Here is a 21,231-nt window from a genome sequence, read left to right on the forward strand (position 1 = left end):
TCTTTGAATTGAGAAAGCTCCATCAGAGGTGTCCACTAAAACTAGCATAATTTTGTCCTGGCAGATGACAATGGCCAATCAGTGATGGAGAAAGGTGAGGGGAGCTTTGCTATGTACCAATAATGATGAATGATTGTTTGAAATGTGTTTAATAGGTTAACTAAAAAACTGCCGATCTGACTCCAAATCCACCCAAATCAATTTTTACCTGCAAAATCAGAATGAAAACTGCCCAATTGGTGGTAAACCGCCCAACGTGGCAACACTGCCCAGTCTCAGGGCAATTTATACAGACCGGGGTGGGGCCCACAGCAGGTGGGCGTGGACTAAAGTTTTCAGTGTTGTGCATTGCACAAGGGGGAACCCACTGGCAAGAGCCTTAAAGAGCTGTTCCTATATGAAATAGGATCTAAACCCTTCATATATCTTTTTTTTTGTAAGAGTTTCTTTTTCAAGTATTTAAATTTATATTTAAATGAAAATGGCAGTTTATTTCAGTATGCATATTGGTTGTTTTGAATGAAAAGGAAAAGGACACCTTTTTTAATGAGTATCTGGCTTGTGGCTTGAGCAGTTATAATAAATGGACCTTTGACTATTTGAAAAGTGTCTTTGTGGACCTTCAACATTTTTATTTGAGGACCCCTGTTCTAAACAATCACACGATAGTTGGCGCATACACCTGTAAGAAAACACTTCTGCCAGGACGGAATGCTTAAAACAAGTTCTTGTAAGTGATGCAAGAACAAAAATATTATGTAATATGTATTTTTCATCATGCAACTGCAACAATGAGAACAAATTCAGTATTTAGAGAAATAGCAACTATTACACTATATCCACTATATTTATTGATCCTACAGGATCAATAAAGTTCTTATCTTATATGTTGTCATACAATAACCTAGGTGTCTACAAGATTAAAAAAGAAGGTTTGTAGGCTCAATCAATGTAGGCTACAAGATCAAACACTTCAGAATCAAACAGAGTCCCAAGAACATGATAAGGCAAAGACATGAGAAATGAAGAGAAATGAGGAGCAGAATATTTGCCAGTAGGCCGTTTCCCCTCAGGGGAGGAGATTGGGCAGGATGCAGAGGTGGTGATGAACGAGGAGGGGACGAGGCCTGGGGGATTTCACAGTAAATGCCGGTCCAGCCTTGGTAGCATTGGCAGGTGAACTTGTGCTTCATGTCCAGGATATCGTGGTTGTTGAGGTGACCTATGACATGGAAACGGGGGCTCCTGCCTGCTGGGTTGTGGTGAATGTTAAAAAAACGAGGGTTGAGGTGCAGGTAAACACCCGAATCCAGGCTCTTGCGAACACATCTGCCATTCTTCTTGCAAAGTGCTTTGCTGCACAGCTTGGCTGCAGACGTGACGTTGATCACATAATGTCCCAGAGGCCCATCGATGTAGTTCTTCACAGTCAGGCAGTTCTTCTGAAAAAACAAGGAGACATTAAACAGTTTTAAACAAAATCAGGTGGCTCATGAAGTTTTAAACCAGTAACAAATAACTGCCTTCCATCAATTTTCTTTTAAACAAAGTATTTTTTTAAATTAATTTTTCAATTTTAAACACACAACAATACAGAACATTGAAACCCCCCACCCCTTCCCTCCCAAACCAGATCAGTCAAACATACATAAATAAATCTAAAAAATTAAATCTGGTCCTCTGGACATTCAAAAAACAAAACAAAGCAAAACAAAACAAAATAAAAAAGTAGAAACGTTTCCTCTTTCATCTGAAAGACTTCCTCAGCCTGAGGTGCTGTATTCTACACTCATCTCCAGGCCAGCGGTCACTCTTTCAGGGATGAAGATGTTCACATCCTGGACAGAGAGGAACGATGGTTTGAGAGAGGAGTAAAGGAGGCCATCTTTGTGAAAAGAAATCATCCATCATTAAACAGGGGTGGAGGCCTCCGGGTTCAACTGTCCCCCTCTTACAATGCTGTGATTGCTAGTATCACTCAGCCCTCTGTGAATAGTAAACAGCCATCAGGTGCTAATGATCCATTGTTAGGCTGATGGTCCTTCTTGAGCATGTGATCAGCTGGTTTTGGTTGTCAGCAGCAAAACTGGTTGATTCACTCTGAGAAGGTGCTATTTAAGAGACTGAGCTGAAAACAGCACCTCAGACTGAGGAAGTCTCTCGGATGAGAGACGAAACGTTTCTACTTTTTTTTTATTTTTTATTTTTTTTTGCTTTGTTTTTGTTTTTTTGTTTTCTTGTTTTTTGAATGTTCAGAGGTCCAGATTGAACTTTTTTGGACTCATGGATTATTGAGCATGCATCAGGATATACATAAATAAACTAAACAGGCATTGACATACATTTACATGCAACATAAAGAGCCGCCAAATATCCCAAAATCTTTTTACAGAACCTTTTAGCGTGTTCCTGATTTTCTCCAGATGAATGTGGTACATCCCCTCCCTTAATCAATGTGCATATGCTCGGGGGGGAGGGGAGGGGGTGTCCTTCCAGTTGCAAAAAAAAGCTGTGAGGATGGTACTTTTCTGTGGCCTGGTTTGTCTGTGCTCCCTCATTAGTTCCATTGTTACCACCCGTGTCTCGTCCCAGCTGTCTGTAATTATGTCTCGTCTTGTCTCTGTATATAAGCCGTCTGTTCTGTCTTGTTCTTCGTCGCGTCGTCTTCGTTGGGTCTCTTGAGTCTTTCCCTGAGTTTTCCTGGTTCCTCGATTTCCCCGTGTCTCTCGTGTCTCCTGAGTTCCCCGTGCCTCCTTCCTATGCTCATGTAAGTTTTGCTGCCCCGTCAGCTTGTTATTTTGTACTTTCATTTATCATTAAAATCCTATTTTTGTATTTCTGCCGAGTTGAGTCCCTGTTCTGCACTCTGGGTTCGCTCCTGACCACAAATCCTAACAAAAGCCTCCTGGCAAGAAGAAAGCCAAAAGCAGCGGCGTTTTTAGAGTCTTGAAACATTGGGGGCTTTAGCCCAGACCCCTTATTCATCCTCTTCCCTATTTAAAAAGATCCCCTTCAAGACTATTATTGTTATATTTTGTTTATTTATCATACAGTCACAACTGATTACTGTCAGCAGTGGAAAATAACATTTATTAAAAAACATATACTGCTACTATTATATTTACTTTTTAAAGTAAACTAAACATACTTTAAGAGTATTTGCTTCTTTTATTTAACAAGCGCTGATTTAAAATTGTGACCCAGGCTCCTCCGTTTTCTGCTACAGACGGACAGCTCTGACTTTCACTAATGGAACTGTTGTGTTCCGGTATATACAGACATTTGCCCCACAGAGGGAAGTAAATATACCAAAGGATTTGTAGTAATACTATGTAGGGACACATCAAGGTTTTTCTACCATCAACTTTTATTTCTTTTGATACTTTGAAAGTAAGACTAACTCTCATTCCCAAAGCTGGACAGTAAGGAACCATGTTACAAAAAAAAAAAAAAAAGAATAACAAAAATCTGTTGTTGTAATTAATTGCACACCTGTTATTATGATTTCAGCAAAGCTGAAAGGCCCTTTGTATGAGAAACTTTCCATCTGACCTTTGAAATATAACATCTGAAGCATTATGCGTATCTCTTCCTAAAAGGGATGATTCGTCCTGCAGTCTTAGAGTGTGAGAAAGACCCCATTGTTCTCAGGGACTCTTTGGCCATCCCACGGAAGATATCATTTTTCTGAACAATTTAAATTTCTGAGTTCTCCTGAACATAAGAGAAAGTAGATGTAAAACGTTGGTTACGTACTGTAACCCCAGATTCTATGAGTATAGGTGTAGCCCTTTAAGGATGTCACTGCTGGGTTTATCCCGTCATGCAAAGCATCGCACTGAAAAAATTAGTCCACGCTCACCTGTTGTGTGGGCCCCACCCGGTCCATATAACTTACGTTAAGAGCGGGTAATTGGCTCCCAAATAGCTTTTTCTTCAGCCATTTAGGAGCCAGTGAGGCCCGATGCTTAAAGGGCTACGCTTATAGAAATATAATCTGGGGTTACAGTACGTAACCAACGTTCTATTTCGTATAGGCGTCACCCTTTAAGGCTGTCGCTGGTGGGTTAAGGGCGAAGTAGATGTAGTCACCGCCTCACTGAGTCCATTCGAACACCATAAGAAGCGCCCGCTTGCCCAAAAAACATTTTGTCACTCAGCTCTCCATGTGCGTAAAAACGCATTGCGTAATTACGCGCACCATGCACAGGCGCGCATTGTGTAATTTACGCGTTCCGAGTGCATGAACGCCCTGGAAAGGTTTTCAACAGAAACAGAGGAGAGGCTGAAAAAGAGCAGATCCATGGCTCTTCAATATGAACATATTAATAATAAATGAACTGATTATTAATCAAATGAACTGATTGATGACAGTAGTCATGAACTGATTAGTGACAATAGAACAAGAACAACAGTCACAACCTGTGGATGATAACATCTCACACTGTAAATGCATGCAGTCAGATGTGAGTTTAAATGAGATTCCATGAAATAATAATATTCATTCTGTTAAAACACTAAGGACAGAATATGTCATGGAACGAGCTGTCACATCACGTAAATAAAAGCGAATAAATGAGCAGGGTGTTGACCACGCAGCCACAGTGCAAATACCCTGCATTGTCATACCATTATGCAAAGCAGAAGATGCGATACCTCTGGTCGAGTGTGCCATGAGGTTGTCAGGAGGCTCTAAATCTGATGCTCTGTAGGCTTCAGAAATGGCCTCACACAGCCAGTGTGACAGGCGCTGGGTGGATAACGGGTGACCTGCAGATGCGTCTTTATAGTGCACAAACAAATGTTGAGTCTTGACGCAATGCCACCGTGCGTGTTAAGTAACACGTCAACGCACGCACAGGACAGAGAAGATGGAAAGATGCTTCTTCTGATTTGTGGGGAGGAGGGAAGAATCTCTCCAACGATATCGCTCTTGATTTAAATGAGCTTGTGATGTTTTTAGGCATAAACGCTGGATTAGGCCTCAGATCAGCTGAGCTGCCATCAGCCTAAATTCTGAGACATGATGGAGCGACAGAGAGGGCAGATAAATCACTCAACCTCTTAGCGGATGTTAAAGCCAACAGCAGGGCTGTTTTAAGAGACAAGAATTTAATCGGAACCTGATCTAGTGGCTCGAATGGAGCTTTGATCAGGGCTCGCAGAACCAGCATTAAATCCTACTGTAGAGAAAGCGGGCCTGAAACAGGCCTGTGTCTCTGTACACCTTTTAAAAAACACTTAATCAGCGGATGATTAAAAGCTGTTCTGTCCCCGAAACCTTTGTGACAAGAAGAGATGGCTGCTGCGTACGTTTTAATCATGCTGGATGCCAGATTTCTGTCCATCAGCTGCTACAGAAAGGACAGCACGCCACCTAGTGGACATGAGGTGGCCTCTACACCTTTCTCCATACACAAGCACTGAAAAGCTGTCCACTTTGATGTGTACAGCGCTGTGGTAGATGCAGCACGTGAATCCTGGATCGTGCGCACTACCTCTTAAGAGAGACCCATCCTCTCTAAGCGGATTGTAGTGTATCTAAAAGGCTCTATTAGCTTCACAGCTCCACTACAGTTATATTTTAATAACGGGTTCTCTCTTTTTCGAGCTTTACAGATATGTGACAGAGGTACTGTGCGTAGATGGTTTAATCAGTGACATGAGATGTTAATTTTCTTTGACCCATCAAAATAAATGTGGTCATTTATTAACAGAATCAAAATTTAACATCAAAACATTGTACACTTGATTAGACTGATCTGCTTCTGATTAATAAAACTTGGCACATTTTACTTAATAAAAACAACATACATTTCTGAAGATATCTGGATTAATTACTGGCAAGATAGAAGAGTTTTAAAGATGGGAAATATGGAGGAGTTTAAAGGAAATATGTGGAGGAAGATTTATGTCTGTAGACCAGAACAACACGCTCCTTTCAAACGCAGCTCGCCGTGGTACACTTGTAGTGAAGCTCGTGACAACTCTTTACCTTGGCAGAAGATGGGTCCACTGTGGTCAAGAGGTCCCTGGCACGCTATCCTTCAGCATCTCCTCAGGGCGGCTGCGACTCGGCAGAAGTCGTGAGATGATCCGTTCCACAGAACAAACTTCCTCAGTAGTTATAGGGCATTCGCCGGGTGAAGTCACAGCGAGGCGCCGTGACTCCTGCAGAGATGGATGACTCCATCAGCCTGGAAAACTGAGTCCGAGGTTCCACTCAGCAGTGGAAAAATTCCAGAACTGCTCAACAGTACTCCAAGAGACTCAGAAGAACTTCAGAAGAACTCAGAGGAACTCAGATGAACTCAGAGTAACTTAGAGGAACTAACAGTTCCAGGAAGTGTAGACTTTTAAAGAGTTATGCTTCCGGTCACTTTTAGGAAGTCCTGATTGGTTGAAGCAACCAACAGGGGTGTGGTTCTAGTGACGTCAAAGGGTTTTTACAAGTCGAGAAAACTGCAGAAATGTTTAGGAACAGACAGAGAAATGTTTTGACGAAGTGAGAAACACTGCAGGTGCTAGTTCTCTTGTTTACTGTCTGAGAGCTTAAAAAAACATGACAGCTCGTTCCAACAACTTGTTTTCGACTGTCTCTGACTTTTGACCGACACCACTCTCTCATTTCAGACAGAAGATCAAAAAAATGCATAATTACTTTGTAAAATAGACATTTAACTTGATTTCTAATTTGAATGAGGATTAAAAAATCATTAATACTGTTTCACAGTTGATTTAAAATGAGTGGTTCACTTCAACATTTAAAAATGGTATGAACTAAACACACTTTTGATTATCAAGATATTGTAAAATAGTAATGATAATATAAAAAAGAGAGTGTTCTTTCAATTGATTAGTTCAGGATACAATTAGAAAGTCTCTGGATGAGCTAATTTGTATTTCTGGATTCAAATCAATGAAATAACAGTTCCTGTCACATGAAGGTCTTCAGAGGCAGGTTTTGATCGGAGGCCTAGTTCACTACAGGATCCACTCAGCGGCCAGACCGAAAAGTTCTGGCCTATTTTTTGGGTAACTCCTGATCGCTCCTCCCACCTGGAGGAGATCATCCTCCCTCCACGGCAGTTTCCACTGGCGCCCCGAGAACAGGCGTCGTAGAACTGGGAACCATGGGGCGTTCACGCACTTGGGGGCCACCAGGAGGGCTGTCAGTCCCTCCTCCAGAACTCGGTTCAGAAACCGTGATTTCAGAGGAAGTGGGGGAAATGCGTAAAGAAACATTTTGGGCCATGGGCTGTGAGCAAACGCGTCCACCCCTAGCGGTGGTTCGTCTCACGGGCTCAGTGAGAACCATAGTTGACACCGAGCGTTCTCTCGTGTTGCAAACAAGTCCACGGCCGCTTTGTAAAATTTCTGTGAAACATTTGTATAACATTTGGGCTGAACGCACACACCCCTGCTGGTTTATGTATGCTACAATCACTTGTTGTCTGTGTGAATCAACACATGTTGATTCCACAGCACAGGGACAAAGTGTTGAATCACATTCAAAACCGTGCGTCACTCCAAAACATTTATATGAGCTGCTGTGTGGGGTGGCCACAGCGCCCACACAGCTCGAGACAAGCATGTGCCCCCCCCCAACCTGACAGGGACGCGTCTATGAAGACTGACACGTGTGATGTAGGTCTGCTGACGGGATCTTCCTCCGACAGAACAAGAGGATTTCCCCAATGTCTCAGGTCGCATCTCACGGAGGGGGGCATAGCGATCAACCATCTCTTCTGCCTCACCGGATCCACACGCAAATGAGCAAACCACTTCTGGAGACGTCGCATGTGGAGTAATCCCATCGGGATCACCGTGTGAGCTGACGACATTGTTTCTTAAAATCTTCGACAGAAACAGCTGTTACCAGTCTGCACGGTTTCACGTGGCGGAGTTGATCCTTTAGAGTTTCGGTTCTCGTCTGAGATAAGCGAGCCCTCATAGTGACCGAGTTTAGTTCCACTCCCAAATAAATGATCGTCTGGGCTGGGAGAACTGAACTGTTTTCCCAGTTTATGATGAAGCCGAGATTTTGAAGGTGTGACGTCAGAGTTTGCACTGCTGCCTCCTGTCTGGAACGGGTCATCAGCAACAGATCGTCCAGATAAAACAGAATTCTCATCCCTGCTCTGTGTAACGGCTGCAGAGCTGCCTCCACGCATTTTGAAAATGTGTGTGGCGCGAGGGAATACCCGAACTGGAGTCTGTTGTACTGATTCTGGATCACTTGAAAGGAGAAGCGCATTAATTTTCTGTGCTTTGGAATGATCTGGATGTGGTAGTAGGTGTCTTTCAGATCGATGGGAGTAAACCAGTTGTTTTGCTGAATGTTGTCTAACAATTGTCTGGTTGTCAACATGTGAAATTGTTTCTCCATGATTGATTTGTTGAAAATTGACACATCCAAGATGGGTCTCATCCCTCCGGTCCGTTTTGGGACCAGGAATTAACGAGAGTAGAACCCTGTGTTTTCCGCTCCTTCTGGAACCCTGGAAATTACATTTTTCACCAGAAGTTCCTGAACCTCCGCGCGAAGAAACGAGATCTGTTCTGGGTATGACAGAACCGTCTCTAAAATTCCTCCAAACGGAGGGGGGGTTGCGCTGCGAACTGCAGCGTATATCCCCTGCTGATAAGATGGTTCATCCATCTGCCTAGAGCCCACGCTCGCTGCCACTCCACGTAACGTTCGGGGAGCAGACACGCGTCTCCGTGCTGAGTCATGTTTTTCACGGACGTCAACTGATATACAGCCTCTACTGCCGTCATGTGCTGCGAAGGCGTGCTTCGAGCGACCAAAGGTGAGGCTTTCTCGAAAGGGCCCTGAAAGTACCTCTGTGTCACGCTCAGGCTGCGGGCTCACATCCATGCTGATGTGAGCTGGCGTGCGCTGAGGAGAGGCACGCACGCCCTAGGCCATGTGGTGCAGCTTCGGCGAAGGCTGCCGTGTGGGCGCGCGTTTGCTGCCATTTTGGTCAGAGGAGGCGGCGGACGACTTAGGTTGAGAGCGAGGTTTCCCACTGGACTCGGTTTGCTGAAAACATTCACTTTTGGCTGTGTCACACACGCCTTTTGTACGTTTTTTTGAGCTGCAGTGATTTTTGAAAACCTGTTTGAAGGACACCGGCTCGTTTTGTGTGGAAGATGTGTGAGGAGAAGCCTCTCTGAAATCATCCGAACTGACAGACAGGCTGAAATCAGACACTTTAATTTCTGAATGATGTTTACATTTTATTTCAAAACTCGAACCATCATTTTGCACATACACATCCTCCGCAAGGAGTCATTTTTTTTATCTTCTCCCCCGTGAGCCTTGCGGTTGGTTCTTCCAGGGTGGCACCTGTTGGCAATCTCTGGGAAAACACTACACTGCTGGATTCTGGGATGAGGAGGGCTGTTCTCTGATGGGAGGGGCTGGCGGCGGAGCGGAGCGAGAAGACGCTGCTGCAGCTGTAGCGCGTCTTTGCTGCTGTCTTTGGTCACATCGTTCTCTCCAGCGGGCGGGGGGGGGGGGGCGAGAAGAAGAGTGTGGCTTGACCAGATGGTGCACAACCACCCTCCAATCAGTAGGAAAAGCTGCTCCTTCTCTCTGCTAGTGTCTGATGTCTAAGATAAGAAGTTGTCCAGTCTAACAAAATTCATCATTATTAATTAGAATTAAGTTTTCTTAAATTGACAAATCACATCTGCCCAAAATACTTCATTTAGTTAACTTTATAGATCATAATTTACTCTGCTTTTAAACCTCATAATTCACCATATTAAAGTTAGAAAATAAGTCCCTAACTTCTTCTTGTGTTATCAAATTAAAGCCATTATTCATGCTTCAGCTGTACTTGTGATTTTTTTACCGCTCATATTCACCAAAATTGATAATATATCTCACAAAATTGTACTTCGACTCAAAGCAGTTTTATTATATATGACATTTGAATTTAATATGAAAAGAACTTATAGAGCATAATACTTGTCTGATTTAATAATTTTCTTGCTTAAGAACCGGAAAGCAAGTGGTGCCCCTTCAGAATAAAATTACTAATAAAAATTCAACGATCTGAGGACCCATTCCTCTACATAAATTGGTTCCCCCGCGCGAGACCGTATTCTAAATTAAATTGTCATAATTAATACGCTAAAAACATTGTGGTGAAAACTTTAGAGCTGAGTAATTTTGTCAACAATTATAATAGATACTTTTAGACTGGAAAGCTCACGGCAAGCGAGCTGCATTGTTTCCGGGTTAAACCCCTCAAAGAAGCTAAAAAAAAAAGTTTTATAACTTTGCAACTGTTAGACTCTTCAAAAAAATGGTAATATTGGACTTTCTGTCTTTGTTTGGACACGCTTAGGTGACTAGTGGATGCACGAATCGTCTGTGTTGTAAAAGATTGTTTGAGAAACTTCGGAAAGCTAACTCCCTTTATTTGATTTGTGTGCATGCATTATTCTGAATACATTGTCGTAATCGGCCGACGAGAAAAGGAGATTCTGACGCCTGCGAATCCCAGGGTTAGAGACCTTTTCTCTCAGGATATTTCAGTTTACTGCGAGTCCCGGTAAACTTTGAACTATATCCTGACGCGCTCCGTGTTAGCGTTTTTTTGGATTAGCTACCCAAGAGCTAACCCATGAGTTTATAAGCATAAACTCAGGTAGGAGATTGTTAACTTTCCTTAGCGGGTCCGCCGCAATCTGCTTCAAAAAAGTGAAAGTGTCCAGGACCTACGGTTGGAGAAAACTCCATTCCGTACGTGACCTGAAGCAGTTGCCCAGCAACCGATGTTGTTCATGAACAGTGAAAATCTACCGTTCGGATTTGTTACTCTGTGATTAAAGTCACAGAGAGTGTGTTAAAACTTAACCTGTGTTTTGTTGTGGAGAAAAAGCGCCTCAGGTTGTGGTTATGTTTTAACTTGGTTTTTGAAGTTGTTTAAAATTAAGTTCTGTGCTGCATTCAAGTACCACACGCGTCCCACGGCTGTGTGGATGAATGGCTTTGGAATGCATGCGCAGTGTAGCAAGATTTGAAAAGCTGTGTTTTGCTGTGTAATGCTGCTGGTTGATGGAAAATGCTGTGTTTAAACTGTTGCTCTGTTTTGGTTGACTGCTAAAAGGTAAATCACTATCCCATCCTACTTCTATGGCCAAGAGAAGACCTCCTCTGGTCGCCATTTTGAGAAGCACAGTTTATAAGCAAAAGGGGTGGTCGAATTTCATCACAGACCACCCTACTTTCCTAAAACATCGCCTTGTCCCAGCCCTTAAAACTGACTGCCCTCCAGTCGTCAAACCAAATCTTCCACCTCATGATTTCCATTTTTTTGTTGTTGTTTTTTTTTTTTTACTTTTCATCTTTTTAAAACTTTAAACTACACAAAAATAGTGAACACTTAATTCTTACACCAAACAGGTTAAGACTGAGTTGATTTCATCCTGCTTTGAATATATCTTAAACATCTATCAGCATAGACACCTCAAACATGTAAATTAATGTAATCATTCTTAACTTTTAACAATTTTGCTGGTAAAGGTAAACAACCATTTGTGTTCAAAATCTTTCAATTGTTAGCCAATCTTAATTGCTTGATTGCTTTTGAATTGTGTTATCTTTATAGATTAAAAGTTAACTTGTGAAATAAATAACTGTCATTTTGTTGTTTTTGTTTAAAGCTTTTGTTAAAGGTTAAACAGCCAAGAAGCTTCCCTTAACAACTGAATGCTTAACAAACTCAAACAATAAAAGTTAAATTCTTTAACCAGTTAACTAGCTACTCAATACAGATAACCCACACAAATTAAGACACAGTTAAAGTTAACACTAACCAAAACTTGTTCATTTGAATACATACAGTAAAAGATCGTGGCTGAAAGCCATACAGACGATTTGACCGACATGAGTAATTCTGAAGAGCTTGTCCCAGAAGACCCATTTATTTTATTGACACAGGCCCTAGAAGATCTAACCTCAGAAACAAATCCTAATTATCTGGACCAAATTAAAGACCAGTGCTCTAATGAACTGGAACAGATCACAGTGGAGTTAGCAATGGATGTTGTGCTTCACACACCCAAAGTTCATGAGGCCACTAAAACTCTAGGAAGCTTGGCAATAGTTGTGGCCAGACGACTGGCACTAACCCATAACCTGGTCCATCAAGCCCTGGACACTCTCAAAAAGCAAAAGCAAAAGATAGGTCAATTAAAAGAAGCAAACAAATCTCTTCAAACACAATATGATAACATGGTCCTCAACGAGAACCAAATGAAAACAGAACTATCTGATTTAACACAAAACTTGGACCTCCTCAGTCACGCACACACAGAGATAAAAGACGAATTCGCATCCAACCAACAAATATTGACAGACACTCACGACAGACTGTGTCACGAGTTGGAAGCCAAAACAAACATTCACATGGCCCTCCAACAAGCTTACACTGATCTGGAACGTATAACGACATAGAACAAAACTCATGTAGAACAATTACGTAATAAAGACAAACTGATGCAACAATTTCAAAATCAACTTTCCAGAACCCAGAAACGTGCTACAAGCTCAACCACTCAGGAACTCCCTGACACAGGTGCAAAACCTCCTCAGGTGAGTGCACCACCTCCTCCTCCGGTGAGCGTGACCCCTCCTCGAGTTTACCCAACACATGTTGATGACCTGGACCAGGCAAATAGATCAGCAGGGGAGTATGCCTTCAGACCCAACTCCCCCAAGAGTAACCTGGACTTACCCTCCAGCTACACCAACAGTCACTAGACATGAACCCCCTCCAGACCGAAGAGTAAACTGAGCCCAGCATGGTCCATCCGACAGAGAATTGGACAAAATTGCTAAAAACATCAGCTGCTTTGACCCCCTCACCAAGTGGTCAACATGACACAAGAGCTTATCTTGATGACCTTGACTTCCACCTTCAAAGATTTCCTGACACTACCATCCGGGACTACATCTATCTGATTAAGCTGACAGCCAGTAGGGAGGTCAATAAGTTCGTTGATCGTCAACTGACTCACGTACGGACTAGTCTCTTCCTCCTGCGTCAAGCTCTAGAGAAAGAGTTCTCTAACCTTGTCTTATAGTCTGGACTGGCATCAGCCCTTACAGTCAGACAAGGCAGACATGAACCATCAAACAACTACTACTACTGGCTTCTCCATGCTTATTTTGGTTCGCGAAATGAACCTCAGATAGAAGAAGACCCAAATTTTTTAACTCTGTTTGCCCAAAATATCCATCCATCAGTTAGCCAACAGCTAGGCATAATGGCTGACCATCAGACCGCCACGATTCAACAGCTTCGTGATTGGGCCACTTTATCATTCCAGAAGCTAAAACAGGCCAGACCGGCTGAACCAAACACTGTCCTAACGATGAATACAAGTTCTTTGCCATTAGAACTTGAAGGAACTGGTGCAAATTAGGGCTTTAACAGACTACTTGAGTAATCTACACATCAATTCCTAGGACACCTATCAAGGTTTTTAATTTCATGTCGAGTATTTGTGATGACGTCATTACGCCACCATTACGTCATCGCGTCATGAGTCACGTGATCCGCGGGTTACAAAATGGATTCCTCCAAGCAGACGGATGGAGTAGAGCAGACCCAGTCTTGGCAAACAGGTAGAAATGCATCAATAGTCTGGAAATATTTGACTAAAGATGAATCTTGTGGTTAAACTACTGTAAGGAAACAGAAAATGAAACAAATTCCTGACTGTTTGGAGCTCATTGCGAACCGGTGTTACACCATATTTTGTGACCGTAGGGGGCGGTGTTGCATGCGCTGTTGTAGGTAACAGAATATGGTGCAACACTGGGTCCAATCGACCGAACCAGAACCAGCTTTCTCTGACCTTGTTTCACAAACAAAAAGCAAAAAAGATTAATGTATAAACCTATAAAAAAATCTATAAACATACTAACCTCTAAAACTAAACCTAATGCACACCACAGCTGGCGGTGGTGTGGGGTGGTCGACCCCCCCCACTGTTTTTAGTTTTGTTTTTGACATGCTGCACGTTTCTTCACATTTGCAGCTTAATAATAAAAACTAATAGTTTAGTTTTTCCTGTGACTTATTTGCTGTATGATAAATGGTAAGAGCATAATATATGCTCCCAATGTTTTGTTGGCCTTATATTTTGTAAATAATGACCTTTTTTGCGGTTTTATTTATTTATTTATTTTTGTATCTTTAGATCCTATGATGTCATCAAGTACTTGAGTTCTACTCGAGTTTTATTATGTTAATGTCGAGTTTAAAAATTATCTAGTCGTTCAATCCCCAGTGTAAATTCTGACTCGCACCGAGAAAAATTTGCATCTCCAACACCCAAATCCAGTGGGACACAACAGTATTTTGGGCCTGACAATTCTCGTCAGGGTAAAGGCCCAAGTAAATATCCAGACTCTTTAAAGAACCAAAACCATCCACGTCCCGACTACTGAAACTCCAACAGAGATTATCAGGGGGGTAGACACTCCCCAAAATATAACCGCAGATTCACAAATCGTGACCAACCTTAAAGGCAGACCCACCAGTTTCAGAACCGTCGCGCTCGACCTGAGAAAGAACCAGTCTCATTGCGTGTGCGACATCCTGAAAAGGTAAGGGAGTCAACCAAGCCTCAATAGGAAGACCTCAGTGGTCTAAGCCCAAAAGATAGGCAGATTGTCATGCATATACTGGAAGAAATACGCAAAGACAATAAACAGAACAAAGCTGACCTATCAATAGTGTCTCTTGTTCCTGAACTTAACAGTCCAACTGTTGCCACTCTACCTTTGGAACCCCAACCATAAGGGAAGATACTCAATCGGCAACTGCAGATCGCAGCTCTTCCCCTGCTGCTGAAGTAGAGACCTCTGATCTTGACCTTTATGGTTCAGAATCAGAAACTGACTAGTCACACATACCAAGTGCTGTTTTAACAGTCCAAATTAATGTTGAAGACCCTTCATTTGAGAATGATGACTCTAGGATTCCGGTGGAACCTCCAGTGCAACAGTTCTTGTGTAACCTAACTGAAAAAGGAGTCACAAGAAAGTTCTATCTTTCACTGACCCTTGAACAGGTTATGACACATGATACCCTTCTGGACACCAGGGCAGACATAACTCTAATGTCTGCCACACTGTTTGAGAAACTGCGATCAGTGGCAAATCCTTCTGGTGAGCGAACGCTGGAGCATCCTGGCTGCCGCTGCTTGTCGTGCTTTTTTTGCTTTTTTCTGTTTTATTCAGTCAATCCTGCCTTTTCCACTACACCAAGTCTCTGATCCGTCTCAATATCAGCCATGCGGTTTATTAGGATTTACCTGCTGCCTGCTCTGGTTTGGACTCTCCAGCTGCTCATCCACCACCACCCGGCATCTGGCCTCCTCCATTACTCAGCGGTCGAGCTCCTTCGCCTTCGTTTCCTACCAGCCGTGCCACCTGTGCTCCCTCTTCAGGACATTGCCTTCCATCCTCGCCGGAGATACATTCACCGTGGCTCCCGACGTAGACTCCACGCTGACAAGTCTAACCCCATAAACTCCCTCTGGTCTGACTCTCACCATCACGCTGCAATACTCGGGCCGCTAACAGTAGTAGCATGTTAGCTAGCCTAGCTCGGTCGGCTAATGCTCCGGTCGCTACCAACTCCTCCTCCGTAAAGTTTGGAGGATATCCGACCATAAGCTGGATTTTATTTGTCTAACAGAAACGTGGCAACAACAAAATTACTTTTTCCACCTGAATGAATCTACCCCACCGGGGTTTGTTTACATCGCCAAATCCCACGAGTCCGGCCGCGGAGGAGGTCTCGCAATAATTCACCGCGAGAACTGGAAGGTCACGCCAGTTCACACACCTCCCTCTCCCTCCTTTGAGCACACTGTGTGTCTACTCTCCGGCCCTACCCCCACCATTGTTGCCACTTTCTACCGTCCACCCAAAATCAACAACTCTTTTATAAATGACTTTGCTGCTCTAATCGCCCATCTCTCAGCTCTTTCACCCAACATTATTCTGCTTGGAGACTTCAACATTCATATGGATGAAGACAACAACCCCCTCACCAGAGACTTCACATCCTGCCTCGACAGCTGTGGCTTCCAGCAGTTCATTAACTTTCCAACCCACATAAAGGGCCACACTTTGGACTTATGCTGCTCTGGACTCTCTCTTCTTAACTTTTCTTCTGATGAACTTCCATTTACTTATCACCTCATGATTTCATTCAGTGTCAATCTTCAATTTTCTTCAGAGAAACCTCAACGCACTTTTTCCTTCTGTAATATTAAGAATATCAACCATGACATTCTTTTGTCTCATATTAATAATACCATCTTCACCTTCAATTCTTTTATCCCAGATGACCTTGTCACATTCTACAATAACAGCCTCACAAACATCCTTAACTCTGTCGCTCCTCTGAAAACCCGGTCTTTCTCATTCTCTAACTCTGCACCCTGGTTCACTCCAGAACTCTGTTCTCTGAAATCCAAAGGTCGGAGGTTGGAGCGACTCTATAAGAAATCCGGTCTCTCAATTCACAAGGAACTCTATGCGAACCACGTCATCCAGTATAAGAACAGCATTTCTCAAGCCAAATCCAGCTACTTCTCTGACATCATCAATTCCAATGTTGGCAATTCAAAGACTTTGTTCTCTCTCCTTAACTGTTCAGTCTCATCTCCTAACTCATTACCCTCTCACATGGTTTCCACAGAATTTTGCAACTCTCTGATGTCTTATTTCAATGAAAAGATTCTTTCAATTCATAAACACCTTGGACCAAATACCGCCCCCAGCATCTATGTTGAACTCCCCCCTCCCTCCCCTTCTCTGTCTTCTCCCTCCCCTCTGTTGGTGACATTGCTGACATTATCTGCCAGTCTAAGTCCTCATCCTGTCAGCTCGATCCATTTCCCACAGTTCTTGTTAAATCCTGTCTCCCATCTCTGCTCCCCATCATCACTAACATCATCTACTCCTCCCTAACCTTTGGCATTGTTCCCACAGCTTTCAAATCTGCTGCCATCACCCCCATCATCAAGAAACCAGGTCTTGACTTTACCAACTTCAGTAATCTTCGTCCGATCTTTAATCTGCCCTTTATTTCCAAAGTTCTTGAAAAAGCCGTTGCTAGTCAACTTCACTCTCACCTATCCAACAATAACATTTATGAAGAGTTTCAATCTGGTTTTCGCCCCCACCATAGCACCGAAACAGCTCTAATAAAAAATAACCAATGACATTCTTCTTGCTGCTGACTCTGCTCTTCTGTCTATCCTCATTTTACTGGATCTAAGTTCTGCCTTCGACACAATCTGTCATTCTATCCTCCTCAACAGACTAACCTCCATTGGCATCTCAGGTACTCCGTTAGACTAGTTCAAATCATATGTCTCTGATCGCACTCAATTCATTCAGCTCAGATCTTTTCGTTCCCAGTCTTCCCCCATCTCCACGGGTGTCCCCCAAGGCTCTGTCCTCGGACCCCTCCTCTTCATCATTTACCTCCTTCCTCTAGGTCACATCTTCCGTAAATTTGGTGTCCATTTTCACTGTTATGCTGATGACACACAGCTCTACCTGTCAACAAAACCAAATTCCACCCCCCACCCCCCCACCCTCCATCTTCACCGACTGTCTCAATGAGCTAAATCACTGGTTTTCCAACAATTTTCTACAACTAAACAGTAACAAAACAGAAATCATTCTTGTCGGTACCAAAAACTCTCCTTCAAAATCAGAAAATCTTCTCATCCCCCTTAACAACTCTCTGCTATCCCCCTCGCCTCAGGTCAAGAGTCTTGGTGTCATCCTCGACACCACTCTCTCCTTCACTTCACACATCAACAATGTCACTCGGTCTACCTATTTCCATCTCCGAAATATTAACCGTCTCCGCCTCTCTCTCACACCCCGCTCCACAGCCATCCTTGTTCACAGTCTTGTGACTTCTCGGATTGACTACTGCAACTCCCTTCTTTATAGCCTCCCCAACAAATCTCTCCAGAAGCTACAATTGGTCCAGAACTCAGCTGCCCGTGTCATGCCTTGATGCTGTTTTAAGTGCTCTATAAATAAATTGGTATGGTATGGTATCACTCAAACCTCCTCCTATAACCACATCACTCCAGTCCTACAGCAGCTCCACTGGCTCCCGGTTAAATCACGCATCGTCTTCAAAATTCTTCTTCTCACTTTCAAAGCTATCCACAACCTTGCCCCTCCGTACCTATCTGACCTCCTACACATCTCCATCTCCTCTCACTCTCTCAGATCCTCCTCTTCACTACACCTCCATGTACCCTCTGCCCGCCTCTCCACCATGGAGAGCAGGACCTTCACCTGCTCTGCCCCTCATCTCTGGAACTCTCTACCCCCTGACTTAAGAAACACCACCTCTCTTTCTCTATTCAAGACTGCTCTGAAAATACATCTCTTTAGACTCGCTTATCCTTAACTTTGCTGTATGTATTTTATATTCTTTATGCATTTTATATTCTGTATGTATTTTATATTCTTTATGTATTTTATATTCTTTATGTAATTTATTCCTGTTGATCTTTGTTCTTACTGTAAAGTGTCCTTGGGTGTCATGAAAGGCACTTTTTAAATAAAATGATGATTATTATTATTATTATAAATCAGGCCGGCAGAGATTTTATCCTCCAACCATGCAAGACGTGAAGCCGTACACCCTTGATGAAACCACTCTGTCCAGAGTAGCCCTGATTCAACTTCAGATCGGACCAATGACGATCATACATCCCGTGTATGTATCACACCTTGAGTCCATCCCCTTCTTAGTAGGCCAAGATCTTTTGAACCAATTTCAGCCTTTGATTGACTTCAAAAACCTTAGAGTATGGGCACAGGTACGCCAACCACTCCCTGTCACTCTTCCACCAGCAATAGATTTCCAGTGTGCTGCGCTGGATGCTTCTGACCAATCAGACAATCTGACACCTATAAGCCATAATCAGGTGAATGAGACCGCAACGTCCACCACAGGAGGGCCAGCCACTATTGTACAACCACTGGAGCTGACCCTAGCCCAACGTGACACCTTCTTGTTTTCCCTAGGTCCCTCACAGTCCAGTGAACACTACCTACCACAGGTGTTGAAAGGTCTTGAGATATATGACTCCTACATGAACAATGTTATCCTAGCTCTCTGGACGGATAAGTCCGCCATCAGCCATGACCTCTACGATGCCTTGGTGCAGGATCACTGTGACCTCCAGATGGTTAAAAAGTCTTTCCGCTTCCCAAATGACACAAAATCTTTTTGTGTCTTAACAAGTGGGGGCATCTGTATCCTCAAAGTCAAATGGAATCATAAGAAACTGACCCATCCATTTCTTGTGGTCCCAAACTTGCCTCATGCTGTGTATATAGGCAGTGACATCTTAGTCCGACTTGGTGTTCAAGTAGACACCATTAACAATGTTTTGTGGTCCCAGACAGCTGTCCCTCAGGACACACTTGAACCCAATATGGACAATATCCGATCTGGACAGACAATCCCTGAAGCTTGTCGGTAGCCAACAGTCAACACATTAAGGTACCAGCTCCTACTCAAAACAAGCCCATGCCAATACACATCCTAGCAGGACAAACTCTTAGCCATTCACAGGCTTTCTTCCAACCTGCCTCACTCTTCTTCGACTTAGGACTTTCATTAGAGGCCACACCCCTCGTGGGCCTCAACTCCAGGACTTCCTGCCTTTCCGTCTGCAACAATAGTGCAGAAGACATCCTGATTCCTAAGGCCACTCCATTAGGTTGGCTAGTAAACACTAGCTTCCATGACTTCGAATTGAATGTACCCATCCTGGGAGGCATTCCAAACTCCTCTCTGATCATTGCACTGAATAAGTTTTGTATACAAAACCATCCAAAGCCATCGCCCTTTTCTCAATCACTGATTTTGATCATGACGCCGTTAGACGTGTGGACCTCACCAACAAGGACCAGATGGTGTTACAAACCTTCGACATAATACCATAACATACCATACCACTTTATTTATAAAGCACTTAAAACAGCAACAAGGCCAACCAAAGTGCTGTACAGACAAAACAACATGTAACACACAAAGCAAAATACAAAATGAGGTAAATCAGAATTTAGAAAAAAAACTATGCAGATAATGATGACAAACCAGTGTGGAGCATACAGGATCAAAACACAGATCATCTTGTGTTGAAAGCTATTGAATAGTAGTGAGTTTTTAAACGGGACTTGAAAACCGAGAGGGAGGGGTCCTGTCTGACAAGCAGTGGTAACTTGTTCCAGAGTCTTGGTCCTGCTACAGAGAAGGCCCTGTCACCTCTGCGCTTAAGACGAGTTCCTGGAACTGTGAGGAGCAACTGGTCCGCTGACTTCAGGGAGCGTGGTGGGACATACGGTTGTAGCAAATCAGAGAGATGGGGGGGTCGACACTGTTCAGTGATTCGTAGACATACATGAGTATTTTGAACTAGATTCGAAAGTGAACCGGTAACCAGTGCAGTGAGGCCAAAACTGGTGTAATGTGCTCTCTTTTGCCTGTACTAGTTAAAACTTGGGCTGCTACATTCTGGACCAGTTGTAGTCGTGCAATGGAGGTCTGACTGATACCAAACAGGAGCGAATTGTAGTAATCAAGCCTAGATGTAATGAATGCATGTTTTACTGTCTCCAGGTTCTTTTTGGACAATATGGGCTTCAGTTTAGACAGCCGCCTCAGTTGGAAGAAGCATGATTTAACAATCATGTTTACATGATTGTTAAGTTTCAGGGAAGGGTCCATTATCACGCCCAGATTAGTAACTCTTTGTTTTTCTGACACCCCTCCCTGGGCTGCCACCTTACCGTGGTGGAGGGGTTTGAGTGTCCCAATGATCCTAGGAGCTATGCTGTCAGGGGCTTTATGCCCCTAGTAGGGTCACCCATGGCAGACAGGTCCTAGGTGAGGGACCAGACAAAGTGCAGCCCAAACACACCCCTATGATGAGAAACACAAATGGACCTAGTGTTCCCTTGCCCGGACGTGGGTCACCGGGGCCCCACTCTGGAGCCAGGCCTGGAGGTGGGGCACGTGGGCGAGCGCCTGGTGGCCGGGCTTTTACCCATGGAGCTCGGCCATGCACAGCCCGAAGAGGAGACGTGGGTCCCCCTTCCCATGGGCTCACCACCTGTGGGAGGGGCCAAAGGGGTCGGGT

At 43.6% G+C, this 21,231-nt stretch overlaps 1 protein-coding gene across 1 annotated transcript in view; it reads right to left on the bottom strand.

Annotated features, from left to right (window-relative positions):
* Positions 1-956: 956 nt before the first annotated feature.
* The window catches only part of hyal6 (hyaluronoglucosaminidase 6), a 64,236-nt gene continuing 43,961 nt past the window's right edge, over positions 957-21,231 (bottom strand). Inside the window, exon 3 of the mRNA XM_037683039.1 lies at positions 957-1,442. Within this exon, the coding sequence (XP_037538967.1) occupies positions 957-1,442 (486 nt within the window). The remainder of the gene's footprint in view (positions 1,443-21,231) is intronic.

This window comes from Nematolebias whitei, chromosome 10 (genome assembly GCF_014905685.2).
Source record: "Nematolebias whitei isolate Nwh7 chromosome 10, NemWhi1, whole genome shotgun sequence".
NCBI classification, from domain to species: domain Eukaryota; kingdom Metazoa; phylum Chordata; class Actinopteri; order Cyprinodontiformes; family Rivulidae; genus Nematolebias; species Nematolebias whitei.